This window comes from Corvus hawaiiensis, chromosome 3 (genome assembly GCF_020740725.1).
Source record: "Corvus hawaiiensis isolate bCorHaw1 chromosome 3, bCorHaw1.pri.cur, whole genome shotgun sequence".
NCBI classification, from domain to species: Eukaryota; Metazoa; Chordata; class Aves; order Passeriformes; family Corvidae; genus Corvus; species Corvus hawaiiensis.
The window spans coordinates 72,243,795-72,260,447 of record NC_063215.1 but is presented as its reverse complement, the minus strand read 5'-3'; the positions used below and the strand labels follow the sequence as shown (position 1 = coordinate 72,260,447).

Here is a 16,653-nt window from a genome sequence, read left to right as displayed (position 1 = left end):
ATAAGAACAATGCTCCGTAAAACAAAGAAAAAGCACTTTTCAAGCTTAAGAGCATGTTCACTGCAAATCCTTGAATGTTCCCTCCAAACACACCATGTGTTAGAGAGTCTCAAAGAAACAGCTCAGAAATCTTGGTAATTGCAGGTGTGTGTCAGCTGTGGGATAGGGATAAGCACCGGGACTCCCAGCGCTGTGCAGTACTGTCAGCATTGAAACTAAACCAAGGAAAGGGACCTGAGATTCTCTAACATTGCAAAACACATTAAGGCTGAAGTTTTGTGTTGTTACATCTTTGTTGGATGAATGGTACCTTTACCACTCATTCCTGTTCCCTTTGTCCTCTGAAGTGTATCATTGTGCTTCAGTTGTGCTTATTCAGTTGTTTGTACAACTCCAGTTTCTCAAGCGGATTAAACACAGTCTGAGGCTGGGGGGTTGCTGCCCTCTCTTCCTGCTGCAGCTCCTACATCAGCTCTGGAGACCATTCTGCTGCAGATGAATTGGATCAGAGACCTGTTACCACTGATAACTGACTTTTACAGAAGAACTGTGTTCGAGGGCTAGCACCTGCACCCAGGAAAGGATGGAAATAGGAGGATGGCACAGGGTGGAATTTGGGACGGACCTTTCACAGCATCACACAGTTGAACTGGCTTAATCTGGTTGTGAAACTGCAAAGGAAAGGGGGTATGTGAAATTATCCTTTTCAAAAGCACCTTCAAATCTGAAGCTTTTTTTTTTTGCCCCACTGACCTACTTTGCAGCAGTTACACAAACAACTGCATCAGCACACGCAAAGACGTGCTGAGCTGTGGTACAAAGATCTGTCGCCACAAAGCTAATGTGTAGACAGTGAGCTTTTTAACCTGCACTGCCGCCAGAGGAAATTTTCACAGTGTTATGTGACATGACAAAAAGGTTGGAAGCTGTCCAGAAGTCCAGCAAGGAAATACACCCCCTAAAATCTCCTAATGAACGGTTCTCAAAGTATTGCCCATCTCTGTAATAGATGCAAATTGTGTGTCATAGGGATCGAACTAAGCACTCTCTAGGAGTACCTAACCTGCTTCTGTTCAGTGTATTCCACATCAGTTAGGTTTTTAACGAGTATAGGTTTCCCGACAATCACATCTTACACTGGAATTTTGGGACACATTTTCGCAGTGGGAGTTCAGGCTGACCACTGCAATGGTTTGCTGACAGGCAAGATCTGCTCTCCAGCAAGGTCTCCTGTCATTCCAAACTGGAGCATGGCCTCTACAACTGAAGTTGTACTACTGCCTAGTTGATTTGTGGGCTGCCTGTACTTCTTCTGAAAATGAATTAGACATATGTTATTAAACATAAGGCTAATTTTCTTTATATATATAGTTGAATCACCATTGACCAAAGTGACAGTAGATTATAGAAGTTCCTAGATCACACTGGACTCAAAAGACTGTGTGACCTTTGTTTCTGCGTCTCCAAAGACAATTCAAGAGTGAATATTTAGCTTCCAGGAACAGGCTACAGTAGCGGCTTTTAACTCATTTTGAGTCCCTTAAAGACTTTCCAGGGAAATGGAGAAGCCATTATTAAGCAGCATCCCATAATCTGGCTTTATGTTGCCGCACAGAGCTGAGGTCCAGGCATCTGAAGGAGGTTAATTCCTGTTAATACAGAACCAGCAGTCCCTGCATCTTCACCTGCAGCATTTGTTTTGCTTGCTTAATGTACTGCAACAGACAGGCAAAACAGGAAAGCCTGGTCAATAATCCATTTTACAGACTTCCTTCTTCTCATATTTTGACCATTGAACCAGTTTAAATGACAATGCTCTTCATGCTTATTATTGGCACTTGAATTACTAACACGAAATGAGAGGAGCAGTTAATTCCTTTGAGGTACTCCAACTCTTGGCAGCACATTCTATATACAGTGTGGAGACTGCAGGGCTGCTCTGCAGGTATTTTTCTTTTAAAAGGTGAGTACTCATATAAGCAGTCGAAAGGATGTACCACCGGAAGTGAAACTCGTGTCACGTTTTATTTGTTTTGTTCGACTGTCAAGCAAACTGTAACTTGATTCCTTTAATATAATTTGCTTCCAGGTTTACATGACAAGCAATACACATCCATACATCACTGGCAAGTCCGACTTCCAGCTTCTCTAAGGCATATTTAAATGCCTCCACTCAACACTACATTTTTTCCTCTCATTGCAGCACGCATCGTTTGAGTTTGAAAGAATTATGCCCCTACACTACATCCGCGCCCCGCTTCTCCCCGCGATGAGGGGCAACTCAATTTTGCGGAGCTCTGCCGGGCTCCAAAGTCATCTCTCCGAGGCATTCAACGTTAGGCGAGTTAGTTCGAAGACCAAGCTGTGGCCTGGGTCTGTGTCTTTGTGTGTCCGTGTGTCAGGGACAGGCGACTCCCGCTCCCCTCAGCCCAAGAGCAGCACGCGCTCCCTGCCCTCGCTCGGCGCGGAGCTCGCGCGTCACGGGCTGCGCGCGGGCCCCCGGCCGCGGGCGGTGACGTCTCGGCAGCGATGGCGCCCACGGGGCCGCCGGGTAACGGCCGCGAGCGCGGGGCCGCGGGGGACGGGGCGGGGGTGGCCGGGCGGGGGCTGAGGGGCGGCGGGCGCGCCCTCTCTTCAGATTCTGGTGGTGCCCGCGGCTCGCTGCAGGCGGGGGCGTCACTTACGCACCGCGTGTAACTTTTGCAGAAGCCGCGTGTGGCGTGTCGGTGTCAGGAGTGAGCGAGTTAGGGAGTGAGTGAGGGCGCTTTTTGGCGCTGGCCCCTTGGAGCAGCTGCACCCTGCTAGGGAGGGGTCGGGAGGGACCGCCAGGGTACCCGCACCGACCCGTCCGTCGACACAGTTATGCCGGGAAAGTAAAAACTGGAGCTCGGTGGTAGGGACTTGGGTGTGCTCCAGCTGCTTGGGGCTCAGCCAAAAGTGCCATTTCACGGGTTAAACAGAAGTTGTTGGATGGGGAGGATACGTAAAATTACAGCTCCTATTTGGCGTTGGTGTTTTAAAATGGACTGGTCTGTCAGTTTCTGCTTTCAGTGGTGCTGCAGCCAGCAGAGATCCCAAGCACCTCCCTTTTTAGTACTTGTGAAGGAGTGTTTGCTGCTGAGCCTGTGCTTCAGCTCGGGCTTGCATCCCTCGGCATGGCAAACAGGCCTGCAGTTCTGCTGGGCACCATAGTCAGCTGCTGTGGCCTGCGGTTTCTCCAGGTTCCTCTGGCAAAGATGATGTTGACCTGACCTGCCGTGCCCCTTCTCCCGTGCTATTTGGGGTTAAGCCATGGGCTAGCGACTGCCCTGCTGCAAAACCAAATGGGTTTGGCTGAAATGGGAAGTGTGAAGGTGTTGCAGCAGCAGCTTGAGAAGGTGGTGGCAGTGGGAGAGAAATTCTCCATAGATGGGAACAAAAATTGCGTGCCAGAGGTATTTGTGGAGCCCCAGTGAGCAAGCACGAGGCAGTAGGTGGTGGTGTGTCCATCTGGCAGTAAGGGAAAGGACCTGGGTTCGGGAGAGGGTTATGCAGAAGCTGAGCACAGTGTTTCTCCCTAGCATTTGAGGGGCAGGACATCCCATAAAGCAAGGCCATGCAGGTCTGTTTCCCTGAGAATCCTGCCTGTAATGAATATCTGTTGTGAACAGTTTAATGTCAGAAGATGGACAGTTGTAGTTATAACACAGGGAGCTTTCTAAACCTGGGATAGAGACAGTGGGCACAGCTAACAGGACACTTATTCTGAAAATTCAGTGACTTTTTGTAGTGGTTGTTTGCCTCTCAAGCTAACTTTTTTAATGCATTGGGTACATAAGTATCTTGTCTGTCTGTTGTGTAAGAACTGAATGGTTCAAAAGAGAGGTGCCGACATGGAAATATTAGCAAGGTGCACATAGGTGCCCAAGGTGAAGTGGTAAGATCCAGTACTTCTCTCTTTGGATAGGCTGGGCAGCAAGTAACATAGCAATGGAGTGCTGCTGCCTGCTGTTGCAGAGGACCTGTGTAGCATCTGCTGTTACAGTTCATGAAACTTACTATTGCCAGAGGGCATCCAGTTAAAGACGATTTAATTAAATGAACAGCAAATAATGCTGAGGTTATGAGCTCTCTGTGGCAGGCTAATAGCAAGACCATCCTTTCTAGCTACAAATAATGTAAATTCTTCATGCTGTACAATAATTTTTTGAATGATGGGGGAGACTTGTGCTTGGAGCTGGTGCAGGGGAGTGCTAGTGTGTTTAATTCGGGTGTGCAAATATGGAGATGTCCTGTTTCCAGTCAAGAGAGGAGCTGGTCAGCCTAGGAAACAGCAGGTACTGTAAGTGCCTCTCTTTCCACGTAGTTCTGCTTGTGTTCTGGCACATTAATGCGATGAAAATACTTCAGTGCTGTCACAGCTGGGTGGCTCCTTTATAAAAGCTTTGGAAACAACTTGTAATCCTTTATTCCCTTCCAAGTACTTGGATACCAGGCTATTTTATACTAAAAATAAATTTTTAGTGGAAGTGCATAAGTAATAAAAAACCAGTACCTTTTGAGAATCATTGCAGGCATCAGAAGAGTTTGGTTTAGAGAAAATTGCAACCTTTGAAGTCCTGTTTCTTGTGGAAAACATACATCCCTTCAATTCTGCACATGTGGCCTGTCTGTGATTGGGTTGGGATAAGGAGATGAAGGAAGATTGTCTTGCCTTATTCCCTGGCTGTTTAGTTGCTTCCATTGAGAAAAATGGAAGGTTACAGTTGGGTGAAGTTTATAATTGTTAGTGAATGACTGTAGGGGTGAACAGCTACTCTACAAGGAGTAAAAGTTCTTGTAACTCAGATAATTTCTCTGTTGCAGACAAGTAATTCCCTTGTTCACATGATTTCAAGACAGAGTGTTTACCTTGGGGAAGTGAAGCAGGGTATTAGGATTTTTTTATTTTGCCATCCCATTGACTTTTAGGCCAGTGCTGTTATTTTTGTTAATTTGGTATGGTCTTCTAAACTAGTTCCAGCCCTACAACACTATGTGGTAACGTGCTTTATGTTTTAAGTTTCAGCAGAGTGTAAGATCAAGGTAATTGGTCCTGGGTCCTGTTACCACTGCTGGTTTGCTACTATTCTGTTATAGCTGTTGAAGCAGTTTATTTTCCTGGACACTTCTAAATGGATAAGGATATCCATTTCCCAGAGCTCACCAGTGACCTTTATTAAACAAAATTTTAATCAGCTCCTGGCTGAGCAGAGGTAGGAGCAGGCTTTGTAAGCAAAAACAACAAAAAAGAAAAGACTGACCTGATTTTTCCCTGCTTAGGAATTTCACCAAACATTTTTTTCTTTTATTCTCTGACTAGCTCTTGCACCCTGTTTGTGCTGGAGAGGGGAATTACCTGAGTTGAATGCTGAATTAAGATGATGGTACTTGTTAGTAGACCTGACTCCCAGCTTCCTCCCTGCTTTTGTTCCAAGGGCAGAGTTCAGCACTTCCTAGCATGGCTTTTTGCATCAATCTTCTTTTATTTCTGGAGTGGTTTTGGACCTGTCTGCAGACTTTGTTTCCAGCTTGAAATTGCACCATCAGTATGCCAGGACACGACTTGAAGTAGTGCATGCTCCTACTGGAAGAAGAGTCAGGTGTTATCCATAGCAAGGACAGGTAAATTGGGTTTTGGTGGGCTTGGAGCTGTTGCATCCCTATGTAAAACAGAGTCTGCGTACCTCTGGCACTGATGGACACCCTCATGATTCCCACCCTATTTCCTGCAGCTTTTTGAGATGCTGCTGAGGAAGCACAGGTTTTGAAAACTTCTGAATAAGGCTTTTGCAGTGATGAGGCGGAGATCTCCTCCTATCAGAAGAAAACTGTACACTGCTCATTGCTTCTGTTCGGTGAGGGAGGCAGTAGAGAAAGCAAAATGGACCACGTGAGGTTAAGGATTACAACCAAAGGGTAAATCTTCACTTCCCAGTGTGTATGAGGAGATAGTTGGGAAGCACGTAGGGTAAAGGGATAGAAGCCTATAGAAAGCAGGACTAGTTCTGTGAGGACTCCGATAGCCCATCTCAGCTCTCTGGGCTGCAGCTCTCAGGGCCAAGGAGTTGGCTTAGGAGGCTCATTAAAGCACCAGTGAGCTCCAATGCCTGTGTGTCTCACTGGGCTGTGGCTCTTGTGAAGCACATGAGTTATGCTCCATGGGAGTCTGCACTGCTGACCTACTTTCAGATACAGTTTTTCGTGTCTTGCTTCTAAAAGCCTTTAGCTCAAGGATTGATTTTATTTTCATGAATAATTTGATGGTTTAACGTGAGTAGATTTAAACTCTTATGTAAGAACCTGCTGAGCCTGCCTGTGTGGTGTTAAAACTTTCAACTTGAAGCAAGGGTGGCTTACTTTTTTGGTATTTTAATCTGCCTTCAAATGCTTCATACTTGTTAGAGAGCAAATTTGCTTTGGCTTCTCTTCATGCTGAGACTACTTCTGATGTCGAGCTGTTTTTCCAGAGTGTTGGTATAAATGTAACCTTGCAATGCTTTCCTCATGGCCTCAGCTTCTCTCCAGCACATTGCTTTTTAACAGTACCGATGTCAAAACAGAAGATGCATTGCATGAATGCAGAAGGAAAAAAAGTCAATTCAGTTAGCAGTTGCCAGTGATTTTTAAGTACTATTGTGTGTAGTAGTAAGTTAAGCTGTAATGAGACATAAGGATATTTTTGTACCTCAGAAATAATTCATTTTTTACAAGGGCTTTGATGATAGTTCATAACCAAAACACAAAACAGGTCTTTAATTACAAGTAAGATGAAGCTGAATGAAGGAGACAGATGAAGAATAGCACATCATTCATCTGCATGCTTGTGAAACATCAGTGGAGTCCTACTCCTGTAGTTTGGATTTTTGGTAAAGAGTCTGTTCGATTATTTTGCTGTATGTACAATCTTATCAGTGCCTATACGTATCTAAAGGGAGGGTGCGAAGAGCATGGATCCAGGCACTTCTCAGTGGTGCCACCAACAGGAGAAGAGGCAGTGGGCAGAAACTGATGCACAGGAAGTTCCACCTGAATATGGGGAAGAATTTATTAACTGTGAGGGTGACCGAGCACTGGAGCAGATTGTCCAGAGAGGTTGTGGAGTCTCCCTCACTGGACATATTCCAGAACTGTCTAGACAAAATCCTGTGCCATGTGCTCTAGGATGACCCTGCTTGAGCAGGGAGGTTGGACCAGATGACCTGTGGTCCCTTCCAACCTGACCCACTCTGTGATTCTGTATATGTGTTTGCATTTTGAAATGATTCCATGTTCTAAAGGGGAAAAGTAGAATTTCTTTTGCTGTGGTCTTGGGTGTTTTGTGGGTTTTTTTTGTTTGTTTGTTTGGGGTTTTTGTTTGTTTTTTAATGCCTCAGATTATAGTTCTGGCTTTTTGCTTAATGTTTGGGATGGGCTTTGTTTGGGATCTTGAAGCAGTACTGCTTCTTCATTCCTAATGATAGTGCTGAAATTTCTATGGTATTTTGTTTGTCATGGTTAGATTTACCCTGCCCAATATCTTATAATTAGCGTGTGATTTGCCTGATTTATTTTCTTCTGGCATTATTGTAGAGGAAAAGAGTATCTTGTTATGTTTGTGCAAAAGAAAGTAAAGCCTGGCTATTATCTGTTGGCATATCTTGGTGTTTGCCAAGTTGTCATTTACTGCTGTAATCCTAAGGGAATTTAGGACTCAGTTGAAAAATTGTTTTTGTTTGCTCAGTTTATTTCTCTTTATCATTACAATATAGGCAATTAAAGTCGGTTTGGGTATTTGTTTGTTTTTTAAATGAAGTTTACTAATTTCTGTTTTGTACTTGGGTACCACTTACAGTGTGGTGTCTGGTACCAAAAGGCAGCTCTGCATTGCTGTTCAAACGTTGCTGATGTGGAAATTATCACACTTTTCAGTTTTGGAAGCTAGTTTATCTAGAGATTTTCATGTATGCCCTTGTGAGCTTTTGTTGATTTTTTTCTGTAGTTGACTGTGTGTCGTTTACTGTCTTTAGGTAAAGGACCAATTGAGCCTAATTGTATTCAGATAGATGCAGCTATTACGTGACATCAGGTGATTGGAATTGCAGGTGAAGTAAACCAGTTACTGCCTGATTTCAGTAGAGGACTAGTTACTTTCTTCTGTTTCTTGAATGGGAAGGGCTCAGGTTGGCCAGGTGTATAGATAGGGAACTTCAGAACTACTTAAATATTGGGTTTATCTTTTTCCAGCAGTTCCCCAGAAAAGTGTGGAAGATGAAATCGAATCTATTCTGCAGGAGCGGATAATGGTTTTGGATGGGGGCATGGGGACCATGATCCAGCAACATGCGCTGACAGAAGAGGATTTCCGAGGGCATGAATTTAAAGATCATTCCAGGCCTTTGAAAGGCAATAATGACCTTCTCAGTATAACTCAGCCTGACATAATCTGTGACATACACAAGGTAGGTGGTTCTGGTTTCCGTCTTTCGACAAGAGTGGGAGGGAGAACTTGGCCTCTGCACTCCCCTTTTCCATACCACAGGCTCCTGGCACTCCAGTGTCTTTTGGGGATAGGGAAGAGAATGCTAGGTAACCATGTGAAAAAGAATGAGCAGATTTGACTGTTCTGGTTGTGTGAGCACAGCATTTTTGTCTTGGTTCCTGATGTCACCCAGGCAGTGCTATTTTTAAATCCCTTTTTGACTTAGTCCCTGATGTATTTTTATTAATTGTAGATTCTGTTTTATTTTTTTTTTTTATTTCCTCTTCTTATTCTCAGCTAGCACTTGAAATGCATCTAAGTGGGACATATCTGAATTCTAGATGTGTTCCTATAATTGTGTATTAAAGGGCTGTTAAATGTGACAGCCTGAAGCAGGCCTCTGTAGTTAATGAGTGTATGAGCTTCCTTATCAGTATATGTGCTTCTGCCGTCTTGTTTTTTCCCTAGAATATTAATGTGTGACCCAGAGAATAAAACAGTCTAATCTGCTGATGATTAGGAATTTGAAAACAGATTTCATTGTTTTCCTGTCTTCAATTAGACTTTAAAACCACTTTCCTAAGTCTTGTATTTATAGAGCTGCAGGTATTCATAGGTCTTACGGTAATAATTAGAATGCTTGAATAGCATTGCAGCTGTTTGTTATTCACTTGAAGCCTCACGTGTGTTCTGGGTTTTTCCAATTATTTATTGACAAGATGTATATTTCATTGATGAGAATCATATTTGGTTCATGTTTGTTAAACTTGGAAGGTAATCTGTAATTTTTAATTTACATTCTATCTGCCATTCTTTGGATTTTAAGAATGATGAGCTGGAAGGAATCAGTCTTTGACCCATAAAAATTTCAAAAGGAAGTATCTGTAAATTGAGTTCAACTGAGCGATAGTGCTCCTGAACCTTGGAATTCATAATAGTTTGTGGTTTTAATAGGGTAAGCTGCTTGAACCGTTGAATTTGGCAAGTTTAGCAGAGCAGTAGTGATGTAACTTGAGAATGTATGCATTGACTCAAACCAAGCAACCTGCTGTTATCTCTCTAATGGCCAGTTAGAGGTGCTTTAGGAAGAACGGTCTTTTGTGGTCCCCATCCCTGCAACAACTATTGGGTCAGAGGCTTTCTGAGCAATGGGTGGTGACTTCATATTTTACAGCTACTGGTTGTTATTTCTTCTGATAACTGGACAGAAGGAATTTACAATAATAGGTAAAAATATTTCTACAAAGTAACTATAATCCCACTATCTGTATGGTGGGTTTTTTTGTTTTGGTTTTGTTTGGTTTTTTTTTTTTTTGTTAATGACCCAGTCAGTTAGATCTCACATATATCAGTAGCTTAAAAAGTAAATGTTAGCTGCACCTTGCCTGGCAAAGTCAGATTCAAAGGTAAGAGATGTGATGTATTTTCAAAGGCAAAAATTACCTTCCTGCTTTGAGTATGTTATTTCCTTCTGTGATAGTAGACAGTAAATTGGAGGGCTTATACACATTTAACATGTTAGGTAATTTTCAGAAAACTAATATGTTACTGGTTGACATGTAAGAGCTTGTGTATTTTTGTATATCTTTTTGTAGGTATTTTAATATGTTTTCAACAGGACTTGAGAGAAAGCATATTTGTTTGCAGCAAAACACGTTTTAAAACATTTATTTTTAGCTGTCATTTGGATCAAGACTTTATTCGTACTGTTGAACTCAATGAGTTCATCTGCTTCTTGTAGGAAAATCTGAGTGGTTTATGTTCAATGGTGGCATCAGTATTTTTGATTTACTAGCACTTCAAGTGTTTTAGTTTCCTTGAATATGCAGGGATCGTGTCAGAGTTCAAAGGGATCAAAAAGATGAGCTAGGGAGAAGGGCAACTGATAGAGGTTATACAAATGCAGGCTAGAATCTGTAAAAATGTTTCAGTTTGCATTGATTTCAGTTTACTTCAGTGGGAATTGGACAACCAAAATAGAGCAGAAAGCTTGAATGTTTTATGAATCTCAGTCATTAGTTAAACTTTAAATGACATCTGCATTTTTCTACATAATTCTCCTAAGCTTGTATTCTATCCCAGTGTGCTCTTGTGCTGTTCCCTTCAGAACATTCAAATTTTCTAATCTTTTCTTTTGTTGTTTAATTTGGGCCTTTTCTGAGACTGCCCACAGCAGTCTTTGCTTGCTGGTGGCCATCAGACTGCATCTGACCATATCCCTGTGCAGAAATCTAGAATGTGACAGAGAAATCTCCAGTGGCAGAGGTGACTCTATAAATGTCACTTGTTAATAGAAAGTGTGGCTGAAATTCTGAAAATTGGTTGCGTGAACACTTCTATTGCTTTGGCCCTGTGCTTTCAAATAAGGCCTTTAGAGTTTGATCAGCTTTGAATTGGGAAACGATTTGTGACATTTTGTCAACTGGATGAGACAAAGCAGTTGGGTTACTTGCATTCCATACCTCAGGCTTTTTTTCTTTCATGTCTTGCAGGAGTACTTGCTGTCAGGCGCTGACATCATTGAGACCAACACTTTCAGCAGCACCCGAATTGCACAGGCTGACTACGGCCTTGAGCATTTGGTAAGAATGCTAAACTGTTTATGCATTAAAATATTAATCATGTCCTAGAAACCAAGATTGGTCCCAGGATTCATTGGTGTTGTGCTTATCGGCTGCATGCTGCCTCTTGAGCCATGTGATGAGATTGTAGCTCCTTTCTGCTGCCGTGGACAGTTGTGCTTGCTGTGTCACAGACATAAGACATAGTGTGCTTCTTCTTGACAGAGGTACAGGAAATAATAACTAGTCCTAGATTTTGCTTGAGCAGTCACAGAATCTCTCAGTTCTGTGAACAGAGATGTTTTGCTTCAGTCCATCCAACTTAGCAAATGCCACAATGGAACTGCTTTTTTCCAGGATATTGCTTATGTGTTGTTTGTGCTGGTGTAGGTAGAAGTCCTTTCTTGTTTGCATTTATTGTGCCTATTCTTTGTTATGTATTATTTTGAGAATTTGAGGAAATATGTAAAAGTAAATAGTTGGAAATATGCTACTTGAATAAAAAGTTAACTTAAGAGTAGGTTAGTTTTGTCATCAAAGTGCTGTTCTTCAGCTTCTGTTGATTTCAGCAGGATTTATTTACTACCTTAAAGAATGAAATTTTTTGATTCGCAGCTGCAGACTGGGGCATGCACAGGATGAACCTGCCATGTACCTCTGTTGCCGAGATGTATTGTGCTGTTCCTTTTGGAGCATTGTGATAGTGCTGATACATATTTGTGTGACTTGGGGAGCCTTCAGAGTGTACAGCAAGCTACTGGATGGAAGTGTTGTGTTTCTTTGAGGATGAGTTACCCTGGACTGAGTTAAAGGTTGCTCAGTAATTTTTTGTAATTGTTCCAGGCATATCGATTAAACAGAGTCTCTGCAGAGGTGGCCAGAAAAGCAGCAGACACTGTAACTGCTCAGACAGGTAAGTAGTATTATTTTAACTTTTTACTTGTTTGTGGTTTTGACAATGCTGCAATCTTTGAAATGTTGCTAACTAGAGGATAACTTGATGTTTTACATTCTGGGGACATAAAATGGTACCGTGCATGTTTGCAGGTTAGGCACAGTAGCGGCAATTTCACATCTCTATTCATATCACACTAATTTCATCATGTTTGAAGGATCTGGTCCTTAAGGTGTTCTTCAGCATAGCTGTCCTGTGCCTGCCTGGTTTAGACTGCAAGTGATACACATCTTCAGATGTATTTTAGAGAAAATAAATTCAGCAGGGACTGTTAAAAGTTCCTTAGGTTTGTATGGCACGAGTCTTTGTACTGCAGAACTAGGATAGCTGATTGTAGGTAAACATGGATTACCAGTTAATCCTGGTGTTTGTCTAATGGTGTAACTTTATTCAGAAACTAATGGAATGGTCTTAGTATGTGACTGTCATCTGTAAATTTTAATTTCATTTCTACAGATGCCTTCCAGGCATTATGTGAGAGGGTTTAGAGCTCCTTTACACTCCTGTAAACAATGCTGTCTTTCAAAGACTCATTTCTGCTTGTATTCTACAAACAAACTGTATTTCAAGCTAACAGTGCTGCTGCTGTTCAGATAGCACATTACTGATGTAATTCATAGTATGCAATAAAAACGTAAGATTTGAAATATGCTTTAAAAAAGTGGGGGTTTTATTGCACATGCCAGAATATTCAAACGAGGTTATTGACTGTCACTGTAAAGCCAGAGGGAAATAGTATAGGGTTTTTTTCCCCTCCTCTGTCTTGGTCTAGGAATTAGGAGATATGTTGCTGGAGCCATGGGTCCAACAAACAGGACACTCTCTGTGTCACCGTCTGTGGAGAGACCAGACTACAGGAACATAAGTAAGTATTTATAACCATCAAGTTATTTGACATAGGCAGTAGTTTTGAAAGACGTATCTCCAGATGAAATTAACATCATTCCTGTTTTACAGCTTTTGATGAACTGGTTGAAGCCTATACAGAACAAGCCAAAGGACTTTTGGATGGGGGAGTTGACATCTTGCTGGTGGAAACCATATTTGATACCGCCAATGCTAAGGTGAGACTTCTAGGGGAAAATACCCACCACTCTAATGTAAGTATTTGGTGTGCTACCTAAGGAAATTCAGGATAATATTCTTTGAGGTATCAGCTACTGCTTACTAAATACATGAAAAGACTCTTCAGCTGACAGCAAATGGGTAGAATGTGAGATGGTTTTTAATCAGCCTTTTCCAGAATGTTTCTTTTGCTTCTTAATATGTGCTATTTGTATCTTTCTGGCTGTCTGTGCCAGCTGTCATCTTATTCCCAGAAGCTTTACTGTATTGTTCAACATCTCCAAATGCTTCTGATTGTATTTTTCACTGTAAGCTTGTCTGTCCAAAGGATGCTTGTGATGCACACTGGAGAGGGAATGTCCGGTGAATCTGGTTGCAGGCATGGGAAGGCTTGTAAGACAGTTCTATTAAAAGGTGTTTTTTGCGGGGGAACTCTCCCATCAGTTTTAAGAAAGAAAAATTTGGAATTGAAGATTAGAAAGAAAAAAATGATGAAATATGCCACAATTCATGGGATTTTAACACCTTCTTCTTTATCTAATAACACCCTAATAAGTGCAGGTGGTGGAGTTGTTAGGGTCCTTAAAACTGCCTTGCAATTTTTTGTGGAAAAGTCTGGCTGGTTATGCACAGAGCATTTCTTTAGGCTTTTGCCACAGGCTGAATAACATGCGCAGTGACATCACATGCCCTTTGCAGATTTGACCAGTCATCGTGGAGGTTTTGCTAGGAGCCTGTAGGCTTAACATAGTGCTAAGGGCATGTCCACGGGCAACTTTCTTACCCTGAAGAGGGAGGACATTTTCAGGACCTTCAAAGGAGTCACTTGCAGTTCTTACTGTAAAAATTTGTGGTGGTTGGAACCCTTTGGACACTACATGTCTAAACAGACTCAAGGGCAGTGAATGTGTACTGGGAAGAGTACATACAACCATATCTGGGATGGAGGTTGTGCTGCAGATAGGCGGGAGAAGTACTTGCTGATGTGATTTGGGTTTCAGAGTAGTCTTAGTTTTATCTGGTTTCCCTGTGATACTTCCTTTCTACTTGGTACCAAAGTGTGTTTTGGAGCATTTGGAAGATGTTGGGGATAAGGATAAAACTACTTGAGTGTAGTAAGTTCTGCCAGGCCATATGAGCTAGCAAGTTGCATAAACAGCCATGAAATAAATAAATATAAAAGGGCATCAAACCCATATAAACAGAAAAAAAAAATGAACAATCTGAAGAACTCTGAAAACATGATTAATGTTTTGCAACATATTCTTCTGTAGGCAGCTCTTTTTGCACTCCAGATGTTGTTTGAGGAAGAGTATGCTTCCCGACCCATATTTGTAAGTATATTTCAATATTTTACATGTGCTTAAGCTTCATTTGTGAACTAGCTGAGATGGCAGTTGATTAAAGTGCTTTGAAATGAAGGAAATGAGTTTATTGGAAATGTACTTTTTCCACATGATTGTGAAAGTAAAAACTCTTACAGCTTTGTGAAATCAGCCTTGCATAGCTCTGTTCAGCTGATCAAGCCATAGACTAAGGAGTGACTTTATTCCAGTGTGTATTCATTCTGTGTATTTCCACAAGAAAAGGTCTAATGATGATTTTTTTTTTTCAGGCTTGCAGTCTTGAGGGTAATAGGAACCAATGCTTCAAGGATGAAATTAAGCAAATTCTGACATATTTTCAAATAGAATGAGTGGCCATTTCAAGTCATAAAAATCTGTCTTACTCCATATTCTTTCTCTGATGTGTCTTTTTCTGATAGTTGCTGATCATGATTGCATTGGAAGAAATATAGAAAAAGAGTAAGCTTTTTTTGAAAGTTCTGTTGTATTCTTCCACTTTTCTACAGTTTGCAGTCCAGGCTTTCTGTTTTGCAGTTTGTATCTGTTTGTAGGCTTTTTTTGAGTGTGTTTACTCCTTCCTTGCATCTTTGTTTAAACCTAGGCACCTGGGCATATACAAAATAACCTGTCTGTAACTTTCGAATCTAATGATTGTGCTGGTTTGAAAGTTTGCTTACTTTTGGGCAGTTCACCTGATAACTTCTATTGTGTCTTGCCATTCGCCTCTTAAAAGTGATAATGAGCAGCTGTTCTTCCCTTTGCTGCATAGTCATGGCGTTTGTAGTCCTTTGTGAGGGCCTCCTTTAGTCATCTTTTTTCAGCCTGGAGAGTTCTTTTCTATTTAGCTGTCCCATTTGGTTCATTCATTATTGTCCTGTTTTTGTTTTCCACTTCCTCAAGTCAGAGTGGAATGACAATAGAATACAGCACTCAAAGTGCAGACGTCAGGGATTGTGTGATAGCCTAGTGATGTTCTCTGCCTTTTCCATTTCTTTCTTTGTAGTTTCTGATGTTTTGCTTCACTGCTAGTGAGCTTGGAAATTGCATTCATAAAAGTCTCTTTTGTTACTTAGTTTAGCTTTTAGAACAGTAAAGCTGGGTTTGGAGGTGTCATTGTGTAGAACTCCTGTGTTCACAACTTTGTACTTGGTCAATTAGCACAGAGAGTTTTTGAGTTGACTTTTTGTCTTCATTGCCCTGAACAGTGGTCCTTGAGCTTGGTTCCTCGTTCTTTGCTCCCTTTTCAGTTCAGCTATGCCGAGAAGTTACAACCCTTAGCACAACTCTCTAATATTCCACTGATAACCTCCCTTGACTGAGTACTTTGAAGGTGGGAAATGGCATCAATATTAAAGCATACTTTGGAGTAAATAGTGGATTCACTTTGCATGGAGTCTTCTAAACTCATTCCATCTTCTGGAAAAAAAAGACTTTTAGACCTGGTGTTGTGGTGTAGGAATGGGACTCTCCAAATCAGTGCCCTCACTGAGGTTCTCCAAATCACATGCACTGCTTTCTCACTCCCCCACTTTTTCCCCCTCTCTCCTTCCCTTGGCAGGAAGGAGAGGAGAATTGGAAGCACAAAAGGCAAAGATCAGGGGTTGAGATAAGAACAGCTGACTGGAAACAGCAGTAAGATAAGAAAAGGAGCAGTAACAGCAATAATATTATTAACAAAGGTGTACAAAAGAGCGAGTGATTCACATGCAAAAATGCTCGCCATGGAGCTTGGCCCTGCAGTCATGCCACCCTGACCAATCCCTGTGGCTCGGACGGCGTCTCCCAAACTGCTCCCTCCGGCTCAGAACTGGTGTTACCCCGCCGCTCCATCCCACTGGAAGGAACCCGTTCTCCCTGGTAGAGACTCCCTTCTCCCACACCTGGCAATGATGTGGTATAACCTTTGTGTTGTAGCCATGCCCCCTCCTGGCTATTGCAAGAATTAACCTTGTCCTGGCCAGAAACAGGACATGTGAGGAGGCTTTCCTGGCTCATCCAGATGCCTCCCAAATTCTTGACTTCGCAGTTGTTAGTTGGGGTCTACACGTTATTTATTATTTGCACATCTCTTTCTGTGTACTGCTAAAGAAGTGTGATTATACAGGTTAAGACTTACACTTCCACTACCGAGTTGCAACATTTGATGTTCCCTTGTGGCAAAAGGAGTAACTTGTTTTTAAGGTCAGACCCACCTCTCCCACCTTTCCACCAACCGCCACCACCAAACTGCTTAATAACAATCCTGAG

General features: G+C 42.0%; 1 protein-coding gene across 3 annotated transcripts in view; it reads left to right on the top strand.

Moving 5' to 3' along the window:
• Positions 1-2,493: 2,493 nt before the first annotated feature.
• The window catches only part of MTR (5-methyltetrahydrofolate-homocysteine methyltransferase), a 51,011-nt gene continuing 36,851 nt past the window's right edge, over positions 2,494-16,653 (top strand). For 2 of the 3 annotated variants that reach the window (XM_048296969.1, XM_048296975.1), the window contains exons 1-7: positions 2,494-2,551; positions 8,245-8,459; positions 10,972-11,061; positions 11,884-11,953; positions 12,768-12,860; positions 12,953-13,059; positions 14,335-14,394. In XM_048296969.1, coding sequence (XP_048152926.1) covers positions 2,530-2,551; positions 8,245-8,459; positions 10,972-11,061; positions 11,884-11,953; positions 12,768-12,860; positions 12,953-13,059; positions 14,335-14,394 — 657 coding nt within the window. In that variant the 5' untranslated portion in view covers positions 2,494-2,529. The remainder of the gene's footprint in view (positions 2,552-8,244; positions 8,460-10,971; positions 11,062-11,883; positions 11,954-12,767; positions 12,861-12,952; positions 13,060-14,334; positions 14,395-16,653) is intronic. The other variant, XM_048296970.1, reaches the window with a different exon arrangement.